The sequence below is a fragment of the Hylobates moloch genome, unplaced genomic scaffold (genome assembly GCF_009828535.3).
Source record: "Hylobates moloch isolate HMO894 unplaced genomic scaffold, HMol_V3 SCAFFOLD_10, whole genome shotgun sequence".
NCBI lineage: Eukaryota > Metazoa > Chordata > Mammalia > Primates > Hylobatidae > Hylobates > Hylobates moloch.
In genome coordinates, this window is record NW_026652285.1 from 42,436,160 (window position 1) to 42,454,239 (window position 18,080).

An 18,080-nucleotide genomic window follows, 5' to 3' on the forward strand; every position below is an offset into this window, starting at 1 on the left:
TATATGTGTCGAGGAATTTATCCATTTCTTCTAGATTTTCTAGTTTATTTGCATAGAGGTGTTTGTAGTATTCTCTGATGGTAGTTTGTATTTCTGTGGGATCAGTGGTGATATCCCCTTTATCATTTTTTATCGCATCTATTTGATTCTTCTCTGTTTTCTTCTTTATTAGTCTTGCTAGTGGTCTATCAATTTTGTTGGTCTTTTCAAAAAACTAGCTCCTGGATTCATTGATTTTTTTGAAGGCTTTTTTGTGTCTCTATTTCCTTCAGTTCTGCTCTGATCTTAGTTATTTCTTGCCTTCTGCTAGCTTTTGAATGTGTTTGCTCTTGCTTTTCTAGTTGTTTTAACTGTGATGTTAGGCTTTCAATTTTAGATCTTTCCTGCTTTCTCCTGTGGGCATTTAGTGCTATAAATTTCCCTCTACACACTGCTTTGAATGTTTCCCAGAGATTCTGGTATGTTGTGTCTTTGTTCTTGTTGGTTTCAAAGAACATCTTCATTTCTGCCTTCATTTTCTTATGTACCCAGTAGTCATTCAGGAGCAGATTGTTCAGTTTCCATGTAGTTGAGCGGTTTTGAGTGAGTTTCTTAATCCTGAGTTCTAGTTTGATTGCACTGTGGTCTGAGAGACAGTTTGGTAGAATTTCTGTTCTTTTACATTTGCTGAGGAGTGCTTTACTTCCAACTATGTGGTCAATTTTGGAATAGGTGTGGTGTGGTGCTGAAAAGAATGTATATTCTGTTGATTTGGGGTGGAGAGTTCTGTAGATGTCTATTAGGTCTGCTTGGTGCAGAGCTGAGTTCAATTCCTGGATATCCTTGTTAACTTTCTGTCTCGTTGATCTGTCTAATGTTGACAATGGGGTGTTAAAATCTCCCATTATTATTGTGTGGGAGTTTAAGTCTCTTTGTAGGTCACTCAGGACTTGCTTTATGAATCTGGGTTCTCCTGTATTGGGTGCATATATATTTAGGATAGTTAGGTCTTCTTGTTGAATTGATCCCTTTACCAGTATGTAATGGCCTTCTTTGTCTCTTTTGATCTCTTTTGGTTTAAAGTCCGTTTTATCAGAGACTAGGATTGCAACCCCTGCCTTTTTTTGTTTTCCATTTGCTTGGTAGATCTTCCTCCCTCTCTTTATTTTGAGCCTATGTGTGTCTGTGCACATGAGATGGGTTTCCTGAATACAGCACACTGAATGAGTCTTGACTCTTTATCCAATTTTCCAGTCTGTGTCTTTTAATTGGAGCCTTTAGCCCGTTTATGTTTAAGTTTAATATTGTTATGTGTGAATTTCATGCTGTCATTATGATGTTAGCTGGTTGTTTTGCTCATTAGTTGATGCAGTTTCTTCCTAGCCTTGATGGTCTTTACCATTTGGCTTGTTTTTGCAGTGGCTGGTAACATTTGTTCCTTTCCATGTTTAGTGCTTCCTTCAGGAGCTCTTTTAGGGCAGGCCTGGTGGTGACAAAATCTCTCAGCATTTGCTTGTCTGTAAAGGATTTTATTTCTCCTTCGCTTGTGAAGATTAGTTTGGCTGGATATGAAATTCTGGGTTGAAAATTCTTTTCTTTAAGAATGTTGAATATTGGCCCCCACTCTCTTCTGGCTTGTAGAGTTTCTGCCAACAGATCAGCTGTTAGTCTGATGGGCCTCCCTTTGTGGGTAACCCGACCTTTCTCTCTGGCTGCTCTTAACATTTTTTCCTTCACTTCAACTGTGTTGAATCTGACAATTATGTGTCTTGGAGTTGCTCTTCTCGAGGAGTATCTTTGTGGTGTTCTCTGTATTTCCTGAATGTGAATGTTGGCCTGCCTTGCTAGATTGGAGAAGTTCTCCTGGATAATATCCTGCAGTGTTTTCCAACTTGGTTCTGTTCTCCCCGTCACTTTCAGGTACACCAATCAGACAGAGATTTGGTCTTTTCACATAGTCCCATATTTCTTGGAGGCTTTTTTCATTTCTTTTTATTCTTTTTTCTCTAAAGTTCTCTTCTTGCTTCATTTCATTCATTTCGTCTTCCATCACTGATGCCTGTTCTTCCAGTTGATCGAATTGACTACTGAGGCTTGTGAATTTGTCATGTAATTCTCATGCTGTGGTTTTCAGCTCCATCAGGTCCTTTAAGGTCTTCTCTGCGTTGGTTATTCTAGTTACCCATTCGTCTAATCTTTTTTCAAGGGTTTTAACTTCTTTGCCATGGGTTTGAACTTCCTCCTTTAGCTCTGAGTAGTTCAATCATCCGACGCCTTCTTCTCTCAACTTGTCAAAGTCATTCTCTGTCCAGCTTGTTCCATTGCTGGTAAGGAGGTGTGTTCCTTTGGAGGAGGAGAGATGCTCTGATTTTTAGAATTTCTAGTTTTTGTGCTCTGTTTTTTCCCCATCTTTGTGGTTTTACCTACCTTTGGTCTTTGATGATGGTGACGTACAGATGGGGTTTTGGTGTGGATGTCCTTTCTGTTTGTTAGTTTTCCTTCTAACAGTCAGGACCCTCAGCTGCAGGTCTGTTGGAGTTTGCTGGAGGTCCACTCCAGATCCTGTTTACCTAGGTATCAGTAGTGGTGGCTGCAGAACAGCGGATATTGGTGAACAGCAAATATTGCTGTCTGATCGTTCCTGTGGAAGTTTTGTCCCAGGGGAATACCCGGCCGTGTGAGGTGTCAGTCTGCCCCTTTTGGGAGGTGCCTCCCAGTTAGGCTACTCGGGGGTCAGGGACCCACTTGAGGAGGCAGTCTGTCTGTTCTCAGATCTCGAGCTGTGTGCTGGGAGAGCCACTACTCTCTTCAAAGCTGTCAGACAAGGACATTTAAGACTGCATAGTTTTCTGCTGCCTTTCGTTTGTCTGTGCCCTCCCCCCAGTGATGGAGCCTACAGAGGCTGGCAGGCCTCCTTGAGCTGCAGTGGGATCCACCCAGTTCGAGCTTCCTGGACACTTTGTTTACCTACTCAAGCCTGGGCAATGGCCGGTGCCCCTCCCCCAGCCTTGCTGCCACCTTGCAGTTTGATCTCAGACTGCTGTGCTAGCATTGAGCTAGGCTCTGTGGGCGTAGGACCCTCTGAGCCAGGCGTGGGATGTAATCTCCTGGTGTGCTGTTTGCTAAGACTGTTGGAAAAGCGCAGTATTAGGGTGGGAGTGACCTGATTTTCCAGGTGCTGTCTGTCTCCTCTTTCCTTGGCTTGGGAAGGGAATTCCCTGACCCCTTGGGCTTCCTGGGTGAGGTGATGCCTCACCCTGCTTTGGCTCACACTCGGTGTGCTGCACCCACTGTCCTGCACCCGCTGTCCAACAGTCCCCCATGAGATGAACCCGGTACCTCAGTTGGAAATGCAGAAATCATTTGTCTTCTCGGTCGCTCACGCTGGGAGCTGTAGACTGGAGCTGTTCCTATGTGGCCATCTTGGCTCCACCGCCGAGAACTGCTTCTCAACCATGGGACCTGGAAAACTTCTGTAGTATATTCAAAACCCTGCAGAGATCTCACTTGCTCTGAGAAGAGCTCCCGGACCCTTCCCCTCCAGGACTAGTTCTGTACCTTGTACACAATGACTGTGTCTACTGCACACGCTAAATGTTCAAGGACAGAGTCGCTAATGGTTAGATCAACCGAGCCAAGCTGTGCCCATTACGTAGGTGAAGAACTGGAGGCGCAGAGTGGTTGAGTAGCTTGCCAAGATCACACAGTGACAACTGGTAGGAAAGCTGTAATTTGAACCCTGGTCTGTGACTCCTCTTTTAATTATAACCCACGGTGAGTAGAAAGTCTAGGGAGATTTGGCTCCTGCCAAATAATAAGATAATAATAAGAAACTCCAATTAGTGGAGGGGAAAGAGGTGGTTAAGGTAGTAAGTAGCTTGTCAGTTGTGCTATGTCTGAGACTGACAACAGGAGCAGAATGTGGAGTGGACCCTGGATAAGGGGGTCCAGGGTAGGAATGAGGTTGTGTTTCCCACCTCCTGCCTCCCACTTCCCACAGCGGTAGCCTCAGCCTTCTAGGAATGGCTTCTCCCCAGCTGGAGGAAGGGACTAGAAGGCAGCAGTTATCTATGCTGCTTGCCGCATCACTGTCACAAAGACTCTGGAGCTGGCCTGAGAACTGGGGTCACAGCAGTGCGCTCAGCCTGCCTCCAGGGCCTCCTGGGTCTGGCCAGTAGGAAGATGAGGTCTGTGTTGTTGTCTGTCAGCAGGTGGGATCATACAAAGGAGCATTAGCCTGGGAGCCAGGGAGTGAGGTTCTAGCTGCCTGCTCGCTGTGTAGTCTCCAGCAAGTCCTACCCCTGTTGGGGTCTTTAGTTTCCTTATCTGGAAAACAAGGGGCCTGGGCTGGGTGGCCAAGGCTCCTCCTTCCCTCAATCGCCTGGGAATCTTGGGAGTTATCTGGATTTGGCATTTCTCATGTAATTCCACCAGAGGGAGCCAAATCCTAGCTCTTACCAACTTGGTTCCTGAAGCGGGTGTCTAGTGGGGAGGGCGCAGAGGAGGTGGAGTGTGAGTTGAGTGTGATAGTGTGGAAGCAATTAGCAATTAAGTGTATGTGAGTGAGTGTGTGTGTGTGTATGTGAGAGTGTGTGTGTGTGTGTGTGTGTGTGTGTGTGTAGCTCCTATAACCACTTATATCTCCCACCACCACCCTCTGCCTGCTGGCTGCATCTTCAGCCACTTGAATTCTCTTTCTTAGCTCCTAGGGCCGCCTCCATGCCCTGCCCGAGAGGCCTGGCCTCAGGGCCTTTGTCCTTGCTGTCCTTTTAGTTGGGAACACGCATCCCTAAGGCATCCATGGGGCCCTCCCTCACTTCTTCATGAGGCCTTCCTAACCAACCTACATAAAATAGCCACCCCCAAACTCATGCTATGCTTTAGTTAAAAACATTAAAAAAAAAACTGGTAAAATATACCATAACATAAAAAGTACTATTTTAACCATTAATTTAAAAAATAAAAATATAGTTAAATACATACAACATAAAATTTCTCATCTTAGCTATTTTTAAGTGCATAGTTCAGTAGTGTAGCGTACATTCACATTGCTGTGCAATCCATCTGCAGGGCTCTTTTTTTCTGGCAAAACTGGAGCTCTGTACCTACTTAACAGTAACTCCTCATTTCATCCTCCCCTTGGCCCCTGGCAACTACTCCTCTACTTTCTGTCTGTAAGAATTTGACTACATTAGGTATCTCATGTAAGTAGAATCATACAATATTTATCTTCTTCTGACTGGCTTATTTCACTTAGCATAATGTCCTTCCAGTAGCGATAAACCCTTATGCTAGCATGTGCCTGAATTTCCTTCCTTTTTAAGGCTGAATAATACCCCACTGTGTGCCTGTACCATGTTGTGTTGACCCACTCGTCGATGGACACTTGGGTTGCTTCTGTCTTTTGGCTGTTGTGAATAATGCTACCATAAATAGGGGTGTACAAATACCTGTTTGAGCTCCTGATTTCAATTATTATTATTATTTTTTGAGACAAGGTCTTAGTCTGTTGCCAAGCCTGGATTGCAGTGGCACAGTCTCGACTCACTGTAGCCTCGACCTCCCAAGGCCTAAGCAATCCTCCCAATTCAGCTTCCTGAGTAGCTGGGACTCCAGACTTGCACCACCACCACGTCCAGCTAATTTTATTTTTTTTGTAGAGACAGGGTTTCGCTATGTTGCCCAGACTGGTCTGGAACTCCTGAGCTCAAATGATCCTCCTGTCTTAGCCTCCCAAAGTGCTGAGATCGCAGGCGTGAGCCATCACACCTGGCCCCTGCTTTCAATTCTTTTTCCATGATTTTATATTTTATTTTATTTATTTATTTTGAGATAGGGTCTCGCTCTGTTGCCCAGGCTGGAGGGCAGTATCCATGCTTTATTTTTTCTGCAGGGCACTGATTACCATCCAACTGCCCTCCTCCTGCCCGCAACTAGAGATGCAAATGATTTCTATCTGGTAGAAAGATAACCCTAAAAGTTATAACTGTATTGCTTTAAGGACATTAGCCAGTTTTGTTTTATTTTATTTTTGAGACAGAGTCTCACTCTGTCACCCAGGCTGTAGTGCAGTGGTGCAATCTCGGCTCACTGCAACCTCCGCTTCCTGGGTTCAAGCGATTCTCATGCCTCAGCCTCCCAAGCAGCTGGGATTACAGATGCCCACCAATATGCCTGTCTAATTTTTGTGTTTTTAGTAGAGGTGGGGTTTCACCACGTTGGCCAGGCTGGTTTCAATCTCCTGACCTCAGATGATCCACCCACCTCGGCCTCCCAAAGTTCTGGGATTATAGGTGTGAGCCACCACGCCCAGTCGCAACCAGTTTTACTTCAAACCTAGTAATTTTATTCTAACATTCTTTTAAAAATGTCTATAAATACTTAGGTCTTCCAAATGCTTTTTGGACCAGCTTTACCATCTTACTTGTTTCATCATTAATGGTTAATAAATTTCTGATACGTGTTCATTCCATCTTTGTTATGGGAGTTGTGTTTTTTAACTCGTAAAAAAGTGTGCATTGGCATCCAGAAGTTTTTCCCAGGGGCTAAAATCTGCATTTGGATGAAATTCAGTACAACAGTTTAGGACTTCGGGTGTTTGGGGGCGACCTGCACTAAGCCATGCAAGTGCGTGGGGAGCCTCTTGAGTTGTGGCTCCCGTTGGTGTACCCAGGGGGTCTGGAAATTCCAGGAAGCTTATGAGGACCTGGATCTGCTGGGCCCCAGGAATGGCCAGTACTTTCTCAGAAACCACTATGCACCATGCACATTCTGAAAGCTTCCTATGTGTTAGCTTATCCTCACACGGTCTCCCTGAGATAAATACTAGTTTGCAGATGAGGAAACAAGCTCAGAGGGTTTAAGGAACTGAGGATCACAGTTTAAGCAAAAATTATAGAAGAAAGACCTAAATAAAGTGGTTCTTTGTGCATCAAGATGGTTGAGTGGGTTTTTTTTCTCTAGTTCTGCAATTTCATCTAAGATCAAAGCCGAGAGGAGGAAGCTAAGATATAGTCGATGGTAGGAGCAGCCTTGCCCATGGGGGCAGACCCCACCCACACAGACAGATACCATCCATCAGGGGACTGTGGTCTCCTGTGGGACAGATGCACTTCCAGGGAGCTTGCTGAGAGGTGCCAATTCAAAGACTAGGCCCTCCCACCAGCTGTCTTCCCACCGTCATCCTGGTGATGTGAGAGGGATGTTGTCATTGGTGGGGGATGGGTGCAGAATTCAGGAAAGGAGCTACTTACTCACCTCTCCACTCTGGGGGGCAAGGGAAGATTGACCTCAAGTCAAGGGAGGTGAATCCCAAGAGCATCACTGTGAAGGCTGGGGGCCCGTGCCCTCCACTTGCCTCCCCACACACTGAACTGGGCGCTGGTAACGTCTTATCTACATGTGGCTGAGGGACTGGACCAGCAGAAGGTGCGGCACTGTGGGTGGTGAGAGAGGTAATAGGAAGCAGTGGCTCCGGGATGGGCAGGGGAGAGAGCCAGGGGTGCCCCCTCCCTTCCTCTGAGGGTGAGGAGGATGGTTGCTGGATGCTGCAGAAGCTTGCCGGCTGGGGAGATGGTGGCTGCAGGTGGCTGGGAACACAACCTGGATGGAAGAGGTGTGCACTTTAGAGGTGTGCACAGATTGGTACCAGTCTGTGGCCTGTTAGGAACTGTGCCACACAGCAGGAGGCAAGCAACAAGTGAGCAAAGCTTCATCTGTATTTACAGCCGCTTGCCATCGCTGGCTCACATTACCGCCTGAGCTCCGCCTCCTGTCAGATCCGCAGCAGCATTAGATTCTCATAGGAGTGTGAACCCTATCGTGAACTGTGCATGCGAGGGATCTAGGTTGCAGGCTCCTTATGAGAATCTAATGCCTGATGATCTGTCACTGTCTCCCATCAGCTCTAGATGGGACCATCGAGTTGCAGGAAAACAAGTTCAGGGCTCCCACTGAATTATACAGTTCACCGTAGAATTATACAATTCTATGGTGAATTATATAATTATTTCATTATATAACAATCATAGAAATAAAGTGCACAATAAATATAATGTGCTTGAATCATCCCCCTCCCTGGCACCCGGTCTCTGGAAAGACTGTCTTCCATGAAACTGGTCCCTGGTGCCAAAAAGGGTGGAGACTGCTGCTTTAGAGGACTGTGGCTAAGGGGTCAGCTGGAAGATGGGGCCCAGGGCTCAGGGACCCTGAATGCCCAGTTGCTGCCAATTGTTTGTCTTCATTGATCTCCTGGTCAGTGAACTAGATCAGCAGAATGAACCAGCAAGGCGAGGCCTGTGACCTTCCCAAGGGCAACTCTTAATGTAGGGGAACCTCTGTGCACCTCCTGCCCATGCCCCTTCCCATAAAGGGACCCAAAGAAGGAGACAGGGAGGGAGGGAGGGAGCTGAGAGCAAGTCCCGCTCTCCCAGGCCAGTGCTCAATTCCAGTCTGGGGATGGGGAAGTAGGGCAGTCTGATTTGAATAAGAGATTGTGGTTTGCAAATCAATGGAAGAAAACCTGGAAGGAAAACATTGTAAGAACCAAAAGAGACCCAAAAGTCTAACGCTGAGTTCATCTGTGTGCGATGACAAGCCTGTCCCAGGTGGGCGCAGGTGGGAGTTGTTGGAAAGCTGAACGTAAGTGCTTGAACCCTCTGTGCCCGTTTCCTCCTGTATAAAATGGAGACAACGATAATACAGGAAAAGCTTCTACCTCTTAGAGGTGTTGTGGGGAGTTACCAAGTTCATCTCTGTAGGATGCTTGGCATGTGGAAGGTACTATAAAGACTAGCTGCCATTCTCCAAATTGTGACTTCCTCAGACACCAGTTCAATGTGCTTTCTTCCCACTTGATTCAACGGCAGCCATCTCGGTGGTGGGACACTGCTTGCTGTGAGAAGGTTGGAGGAGAAGGGGCTCCTCGGGGCCCTGCCTCCATGTTCAGGGCTTTTAGCAGCTACGGACCCGAGGGGGCTGCAAAAACCTTTGCAGGGAAGATGGGGGAGGGGTGTATGCAAAGAAAAAGCTGACAAGCAGTCTGCTTTGGAACAGGGCTGGATACTCTGTGTTGGGGAGTCCAGGCCCCCAGCATGCCCCCAGCAGCAGGGAGGACATGCCTGGCAACCTTCAAAAAGTGAATTTCCAAAGAGCACCAGGAGGAAACCTTCCAGAACCTTCTCATGGGCCTCTCAGGGTGCTGTTTTCCACTGTCCACTTAGATCTTAGTCCCTTATAAAAAGGCACCTCCCTAAGGGAGATGATTGAGGTGGGGGAGAATTAATTCCTGTTTTCCTACCTTCATGGAGGATGTCAAGTATGAAATCCAGAGAATTTCTCTTCCTCCAGTTCAGTGTGCTCAAAGGAGACCCTCTAGGAGAGCTTGCAGAATTGGCTTTTTCAGCACCTCTCAAAGTTTACAAAGGTTTTTGTGCAATAGGAATAGAAAGTATATATATAACTGAGACAGGAGAACAGAGCCTTTCTTGTCTAAAACCAAGTCAGTTCCACAGAATAAAAGCTCATTTGGAGAACTCCTGGGCTCTGGGCGCCTATAGGGTGGGCAGGAGCTAGTCTGTTAGGGAAAAGACAAACTCATCACATGATCCCAAGCCTTCCCTACAACAAGAAGACACTTGGCCAGGCCAAGAGGTGAAGTTCTTGTTTATTGTTGCAGCAACTCTTATACAGACATTAGCGTTCAGTTAAATAAAGGAAGATAGCACAGTAAATACATCACAACCCCAAACCGGATGACTGTGGCCACGGGACGGAGGAGGGAGGCAGGGACCAGTGACCAGACTGTCAAGGAAGTACATTCAGTGGGTGTGCGGTGTCCACATTCCAGGCTCACGTGTAGATATATTTTATTTATATATTTATTTATATTTATATATAGATCATTGAGTTTTGTGTATACAAAGAACGATATTGTTACAAATACAATACTATACTTCTCCCGACGCTTTACAATAATCTCTATTTCACCCTCTTTACAGAACAATAGTACAAGTTCATACTCTAGGTGCTGTGCTAAGTATGTACAAAAAATATCATTCCCACACAGTCCTCACACACTGCCTTGATGGAGGGGAAGAAAGATGGAGTCGTGTGTGTGCTCAAGTCGACCCAGGCCAGGGAAGGAGACACATGAAACTCAAACCAACAGGTGGCCTGTGAATGTGAGTAAACACATCTAAGGAGGGGCGGCCCCTGGTTGTAAACATTGGTAACGGCTACACCACTGGGTCGAGGGACCCGGGAAGGGCTCTGTAGATGGTTTTCATCTGTGTGCGGGAGGTGTTGGTGCCCACAGGGTGAGGGGGGCAGAGGAGCAATGGGGGAGGTAGTAGGTTACTCTGGGACTCCCTGAAGGCGGTGTTGATGGGCAATGTTCAGAAAGCAAACCCGTGTGCAGGGACCCGGTGCCCCGCGATGCGCTCCTAGGAGCCTGCTCTGGCGAGGGAAGGTGTCGCTGGAGAAGTGGGCTCCAGGCATTGGTCTTTGGGGGTTTCTTCCTCTCATGAACCCAAGGCTGATGGTGGCTCCCTGAAATGCTCACATTGGAGAAAAGGCAGGGTGGGTTCTGGTGCCTCTGCCTGGACCAGGAGGGGGAGGTGAATGTGGGAGTCCAACCCCAAAGCTGAGCCACCAGCACGCCCTGGAGGAGCAGCCACAGTGGCTCTGTGCCCTCGTAGCATTTGGGAAGGCTGCCTTGTACATAGCCTTCCCGTTAAACGGGGTATTTAGATATTTACATATATAACTATATATACTGGGATGACAGAAGGGAAGACCGCCACTTCTCTTGGGACTTCCAAAAAAATCTAGCAACTTGCTTTTCAGACTGTGGCTGCTGGAGTGACCATACCTAGGTTCACTCCCTTGCCCCAGTGGTAGCAGGAAAAAGAACCCACTTCAGCTGGGTGGACCTGTACCGAGCTCCAGCAACTTCCACTCACTGGGTGTGAAGACACACCTGGATTAATACAAAAGAATGTGGCGGAGAAATCTTCTCACTCTAATGTTACAATGTCAGTCCTCTAGGAGAGCTTGCAGAATTGGCTTTTTCAGCACCTCTCAAAGTTTACAAGGTTTTTGTGCAATAGGAATAGAAAGTATATTCTCTCCTTGAGGTGAAGATACATAACCGTTATGTGCAGGTTGTACAGGGACGCACTACTGGAGTTCTGTCCCCTGGCCAGTCATGGGTGGGCCTCTGTGGTGCTGCCCAGGTGCCTAGGGACAGACAGGCATGAGCCCCTACGATGATTTTCCAAGGCTGCTGATGCCTGAAATACCACCACTAACACTTCATTCCTGTTCTATCCACTCTTATTGGCAGAGGAAAGATGAACTGGCTGATGACTCTTAAGTGTCTCATTGTATCACCAGATACTCTACAGCAAATGGAGAACCCAGGCCATGGTTCCTTCCTGGTCCTCACGTTTGTGATGGGTTGACCTTGGGGCTGGTCTCCCAGCAACATTCTGTAAAGCATCCTTCGAAGAAGTCCTGGGGAGCTTTATGGCCCATCCCAGAGCCCCTGGCCCCACCGCGTGTCACTCTCTACAGCAGCGGAAGTCCCTTTCCCCACAGGGCACCTGGGCAGCCAGCAGCCTCCATTCCTCCCTTCCTCAGGGCTCCTTTGTAGCACAGTGAAACTGGGAGTTCCACTGCTTGTTCCTGTCAAGCATTGAGCTTCCCTAATTCTAAGCAGAAAACTCAGAAGGTACAGAGATCTCGCGGAATTGATCACAGAGCTTTCTGGTTGAAGTCTCTTGTCCCTAATCTTGTTATAGTCACTTTTCTCCCCCCTTAGAATCCCTCCATTCTCTCTATAAATACATGCTACCCAACCTTTGCTCACTGAGTTCCTATTTCCATAGACACAACATAAATATCTTGGATGCAGAGAACAGGGACTATATTAATTACAAAATATAATAGTTTCTCTTCCCCTGTCTCTACTGAGGTCATGAATGAAACAAAACAAAAGCAAAGCCACATCACACCTCACATGAAAACAAAATGCTCTTTGGACCAAGTGAAAACTGGCTCAGAATTATAATATTACTAAAACATCTACACTGAACTGAGACGGAAGCATAAATATGAGGCACCTGATGAAAACATGGAACAATTCCACACCAGCCAAAAACGCTCTCAGGCCCACAAGGCAGCAAGAGGGTGTTTATGGGCCACATCTGGGGATTCTGAGGCATAACTTGAGGTTGCTATTGTCTCCTTAATTTTGTGGCTTATGTGCTGTTCTGGCCTTTCCAATATCACATCTGCCTAGTGGCCCTGAGCAGAGAAGAACGTTGGTCTTGCCTTGGGCCAGGAAACAAGACACAATTGCACCTGCAGCTCGCCTTCTGGGGAACAGTCCCTCCTTACCAGACTCCTGGGATGTGTGTTCGGCGGGGAGGGGAGTCCAGGAGGAGGATGCTTTAAGCCAAAGTGGTGCTGGAGGGGCTGGGCCTCAGCGCAGAGAGGGCAGGTCTCTCAGGACGAGGCTGAGCAGCCCCTGCCTGCCTGGCCACCTGCCAGGGAAGGGGCCTCCCAGAGAGGTGGGTTTCCAGGGGATCTGTGTGCCTAATCTTCAGCTTGTCTCATTGGTGGTGGGAGCAGGGAAGGGTGATATGCAAATGGGACTGTGTGTGTGAGAGAGAGAGAGAAGCAGACAGTACCTGCCTGTGTTTATCTAATGGTTGATAACTTGAGGACAACCTGGTAAAGCTTCAGATGCCCCATGAATTGCCAAGCTCTCTGTGACACTATGGTGTCCTTGCCCAAGGCAGTTATTTCCCCTTTTATCCTGGGGTGAGAAGGCTCATATTAGAAAACACACAAACGTTGAAATTAAAACTAGCAATAGAAGAGGTTTAAGGTTGGCTCAGAGATTCTGGGAGGAAATAATGTATGGTGCCCCAAATACATGGCAGGCAGTGCATAACCTTAATGATGTGGACTGGCCCTGGGTACTACATTCCCACAGATAAACTCAGAGAGCAGAGATCAGCAACTGGGTTTTAGGCACTGCTGAATCAGCTGCTTCGCTGCCCCGTGAGCTCCTTCTAAGAGGTCTGCACCTCTTGGGAAGGGAGGATTCTCCCTTAGGCAGTGACAGCCCACCCCTGGACACACCCAGAAGGCCTTCCAGGATGGTCCTGGGTCAGTACCAGGTGGGTGCTGGCTGTTCTCCATCCTCAAGGGAGTGCGTTCGAAACTTCCCTGGTATGAAAAAAAAAAAAAAAGCAAATCGGAGAGAGTAAAGAGGTCCTTGTGGATTCTTCTCTTCCTGTGTAAAACCAAATGCTGGGCGCGAGAAGGGAATGTCTCAGTGGACACAGGGATGCAGCACGAGAAACACAACCACGATGAGGAGAGTCCTCCATGCATGCCACCGCGTGCGGCCGCGGTCAGATGTAAACGGGCTGCTCCTGGGCCGTCAGCAGCCTGTACATCGCGGCTGGCATTGTCTTCATATGAATCTGAGGGTAAAGAACACACTTTAGTGGGGGCTGAGGCTAGGGGCTGGCTGCGTGGGCACTGCCCAAGGCTGGCCAGAGAGGCAGTGCCTTTCCCATAGAGGGCTTTGAAGATACTCCCCTACTGCCCAGCCACCACCAGGGACCTGACCCAGGGTGGCCTCCAGGAAGAGTGGAATCCACTGACTTTCTCAAAAGCTTAGGGGTGACAGAAATGAACAAAAAAACCAAGCAAGGCTTATTTCTCAGTCAAATGCTCTATCTCTCACCAGACCCTACCCTTTTAAAAGCAAGAACTCTGATAATGGAGAGAGAAGGGCTCCAGGCTTCTCAGGGCACCTGCCTCCCTCATCTCTCTTGGCAGATGAGGCAAGGATGACAAATCAGCCCTAGAACAGCAGTGATGATTGACAGCAGTGATGGATGACAGCAGTGATGACTGACTGATAGCAGTGATAACTGACAGCACTGATAAGTGAATGACAGCAGTGATGAATGACAGCAGTGATGACTGACAGCAGTGATGAATGGCAGCAGTGATGACTGACAGCAGTGATGACACGTTATGCCACACTGCACTGGGGTCACACCTCTGGAGGGCCACTTTGATTTGACTTGAGTCTAAGACTTAAATCTTTTAAAAAACATTTGGGGAGATTAACTGGGGAAAATGGAGGCAACTTAGGCGGCCATACAAAAAAGCAACAGAAAGCTGAGTGTTAAAAAGAGAAGGTGAGCACATCAGATGAAAGAGAAGGCTGAGGGGGATTTGATTCCATTTCATGGAGGAGCTCCCAGACAACTGCTTGCTAATGGGTTTGGTATTTGGTCAGACACAGGTCTGCTTGTTGGGGAATGTTCAGGATTGGAAACTCAGGGAGCTTTCCTGGAAGATCTGCTTAGGGCCATTTTGAGCATATGAGGCAGGGGCACCAGACGCGGCCCTCAGCACCACCCTCAGCCCCGAACCTCTCCTACCTCCCCAACAGCATTGGAGAGAATGTGGACGATCTTCTCGTGGGGGGTGGCCACGACGCTCTGTCCATTGATTTCAATGATCCGGTGCCCCACACGGACGCCTCCTCTCTCAGCTATTCCCCCTCGCATGAGGCTGCAGATCTGCCAGAGTCAAAGGCGGAGTTACCCTCATTGCAGACAGTGCGGTAGGGCTGGAAGGCCGTCTTTCCTGAAAGCCCCCCGCCCCCACACTCTGCTCTTGGAGAAACTGACATGGTTAGGCTTTGGGCATTTAACTCTCTTAGTGTCTTTTCACAAAAAAATAGGTGCTGTCGGCCCACATGGTCACCTTGTTCATGCGGCTTGCACAGAGACTGTAGCACATCACTGGTTTTTACGGCACACTGAATTCTACTTCTCATCCCAGCTGGGGCTGGGTAAAAAGGGCCATTTGGGTCTGTTGCAGAGTCGCCAGTGTTTTCAAACTGTCAGCCTGTGTGACACAGGTTAGTGTTAGTTCCCGTAGTCATGACTGGGACTCAAGCACTCAAGTGTTTAATGCCAGCAGACTTTTTAGGGTCATGATTGCCTGAGCCGCCATGGGGCTGGAACTCCACTCTGTGTTCTGAAGTGTGGCTGGCTGCAGGGGAGAGACTCCTTTAGAACTTCCCAATTCAGCGGCCCCTATTCAAACTCCCTTCCCACAGAAAAGACAGTGAGGCTGGATTTTGTGATGGCACAGCCAGGTACCACAGTGACCCGACGTTGCATGTGGGGCTGATGGGCCCTCCACCCTCACCTCACACACACTACAACATAACTTTTCCCAAAAGAGTAGGTCTGAATTTACTAAGTTGGCTTTTCATTCCAGACCATGCGCCTTTATTTAAAAGTGGATGCAGACAAGACTGCAAGTGACATCTTGCAGCAACATGCTGTGTGATTCTGTGAGTGTGTAGCCCAGCTGCTCTCTCAGCTAGACCTGGGGTTGAAACATTCCTTAGGTGTTTTCCCAGTGGACCCACACGTGTTAACAACTCCTTGTTCATATCTGAACTTTTAATACTGTTTAACTATGAACAAAGCAAACAAGTACAAGTACAAACCAATGAAAAGATGATCTCAGAGCTAAACTGTAAAGAGTCACCCTAGGTCCTCTCCTAATAGGCCAACTAGGCTACTCAGGTACAAAGAATGCAGGAAGTGGGGCTGGATATTTCAACTCCAAATGGGAAGTTCAAGGGTATTTTTAAACCTTACAATGTATTTGGAATGATATTTTAATTACCTAGGACTCTTTTTTTTTTTTTTTTTTTTGAGACAGTCTTGCTCTGTCACCTAGGCTGGAGTGCAGTGGCATAATCTCTGCTCACTGCAACCTTTGCCTCCCAAGTTCAGGTGATCCTCCTGCCTCACCCTCCTGAGTAGCTGGGATTACAGGTGCCTGCCACCACACCTGGCTAATTTTTGTATTTTTAGTAGAGACTAGGCTTTGCCATGTTAGCCAAGCTGGTCTCAAATTCCTGGCCTCAAGTGATCTGCCTGGCTTCGCCTGAAGGCCAAGGTTTGAAGGATCACTCAAATACCAAACTGTTTGAGTCCCAGTGTGACTGTGGGAACTGAGTCGGCCCCTGCACTGTACAGCCCCAGGCTTGGGAGTTAGCTGCTCTGCAGGACTCTGTGCAGCCAGGGTGGACAGCCCAGAGGCAAGGAGGCTCTTGGAGGGTGCATCCCAAACTCCCAAGCTGGCAGCCGGGAGGGCAGCCCTGCATGTCACAGAAACACTGGGTTCTGGGTGGGAATCTCTGCTGAAGGGACTCTGTCCAGAGAGGGAGCTGAGCCTGCTTCATCCACTCATACTCTTTCTTGATGGATTCCTTCAGGGAACAAACTGGTTTAAAAAAAAAAAAAAAGTCAAAGGCCCTGTAATTCCAGCACTTTGGGAGGCAGAGGCAGGCAGATCACAAAGTCAGGAGTTCAAGACCAGCCTGGCCAGTATGGTGAAACCCCATCTCTACTAAAAACACAAAAATTAGCTGGGCATGGTGGCGTGTGCCTGTAGTCCCAGCTACTCAGGAGGCTGAGGCAGGAGAATCCCTTGAACCCAGGAGGCAGAGGTTGCAGTGAGCCGAGATGGTGCCACTGTACTCCATCTTGGATGACAGAGCAAGACTCCATCTCAATTAAAAAAAAAAAAAAAAGGCCATGCTACATTTTTTTAAAGCATTCCAACAGATGTTTATTATTACTAAAATGTCCATTTTAATTTTTTTTTATTATACTTTAAGTTTTAGGGGACATGTGCACAATGTGTAGGTTTGTTACATATGTATCCATGTGCCACGTTGGTGTGCTGCACCCATTAACTCGTCATTTAGCATTAGGTATATCTCCTAATGCAATCCCTCCCCCGTCCCCCCACCCAACAGTCCCTGGTGTGTGATGTTCCCCTTCCTGTGTCCAGGTGTTCTCATTGTTCGATTCCTACCTATGAGAGAGAACATGCAGTGTTTGGTTTTTTGTCCTTGCAATAGTTTGCTGAGAATGATGGTTTCCAGCTTCATCCATGTCCCTATAAAGGACATGAACTCATCATTTTTTATGGCTGCATAGTATTCCATGGTGGATATGTGCCACATTTTCTTAATCCAGTCTATTGTTGTTGGACATTTGGGTTGGTTCCAAGTCTTTGCTATTGTGAATAGTGCCACAATAAACATACGTGTGCATGTGTCTTTACAGCAGCATGATTTATAAACCTCTGGGTATATACCCAGTAATGGGATGGCTGGGTCAAATGGTATTTTCTAGTTCTAGATCCCTGAGGAATTGCCACACTGACTTCCACAATGGTTGAGCTAGTTTACAGTCCCACCAACAGTGTAAGAGTGTTCCTATTTCTCCACATCCTCTCCAGCACCTGTTGTTTCCTGACTTTTTAATGATGGCCATTCTAACTGGTGTGAGATGGTATCTCATTGTGGTTTTGATTTGCATTTCTCTGATGGCCAGTGATGATGAGCATTTTTTCATGTGTTTTTTGGCTGCATAAATGTCTTCTTTTGAGAAGTGTCTGTTCATGTCCTTTGCCTACTTTTTGATGGGGTTGTTTGTTTTTTTTCTTGTAAATTTGTTTGGGTTCATTGTAGATTCTGGATATTAGCCCTTTGTCAGATGAGTAGGTTGCAAAAATTTTCTCCCATTCTGTAAGTTGCCTGTTCACTCTGATGGTGGTTTCTTTTGCTGTGCAGAAGCTCTTTAATTAGATCCCATTTGTCAATTTTGGCTTTTGTTGCCATTGCTTTTGGTGTTTTAGACATGAAGTCCTTGCCCATGCCTATGTCCTGAATGGTATTGCCTAGGTTTTCTTCTAGGGTTTTTATGGTTTTAGGTCTAACATTAAAGTCTTTAATCCATCTTGAATTAATTTTTGTATAAGGTGTAAGGAAGGGATCCAGTTTCAGCTTTCTACATATGGCTAGCCAGTTTTCCCAGCACCATTTATTAAATAGGGAATCCTTTCCCCATTGTTTGTTTTTGTCAGGTTTGTCAAAGATCAGATAGTTGTAGATATGTGGCATTATTTCTAAGGGCTCTGTTCTGTTCCATTGCTCTATGTCTCTGTTTTGGTACCAGTACCATGCTGTTTTG

At 47.1% G+C, this 18,080-nt stretch overlaps 1 protein-coding gene across 6 annotated transcripts in view; it reads right to left on the reverse strand.

The window, feature by feature from the left end:
- Positions 1-9,624: 9,624 nt before the first annotated feature.
- The window catches only part of APBA1 (amyloid beta precursor protein binding family A member 1), a 247,906-nt gene continuing 239,450 nt past the window's right edge, over positions 9,625-18,080 (reverse strand). For 5 of the 6 annotated variants that reach the window (XM_032164248.2, XM_058444844.1, XM_058444842.1 and 2 more), the window contains 2 exons: positions 14,451-14,591; positions 9,629-13,475 (listed from right to left, as the gene is read on the reverse strand). In XM_032164248.2, the coding sequence (XP_032020139.1) occupies positions 13,404-13,475; positions 14,451-14,591 (213 nt within the window). In that variant the 3' untranslated portion in view covers positions 9,629-13,403. Of the gene's footprint in view, positions 13,476-14,450; positions 14,592-18,080 lie in introns of all 6 variants that reach the window. The other variant, XM_032164246.2, reaches the window with a different exon arrangement.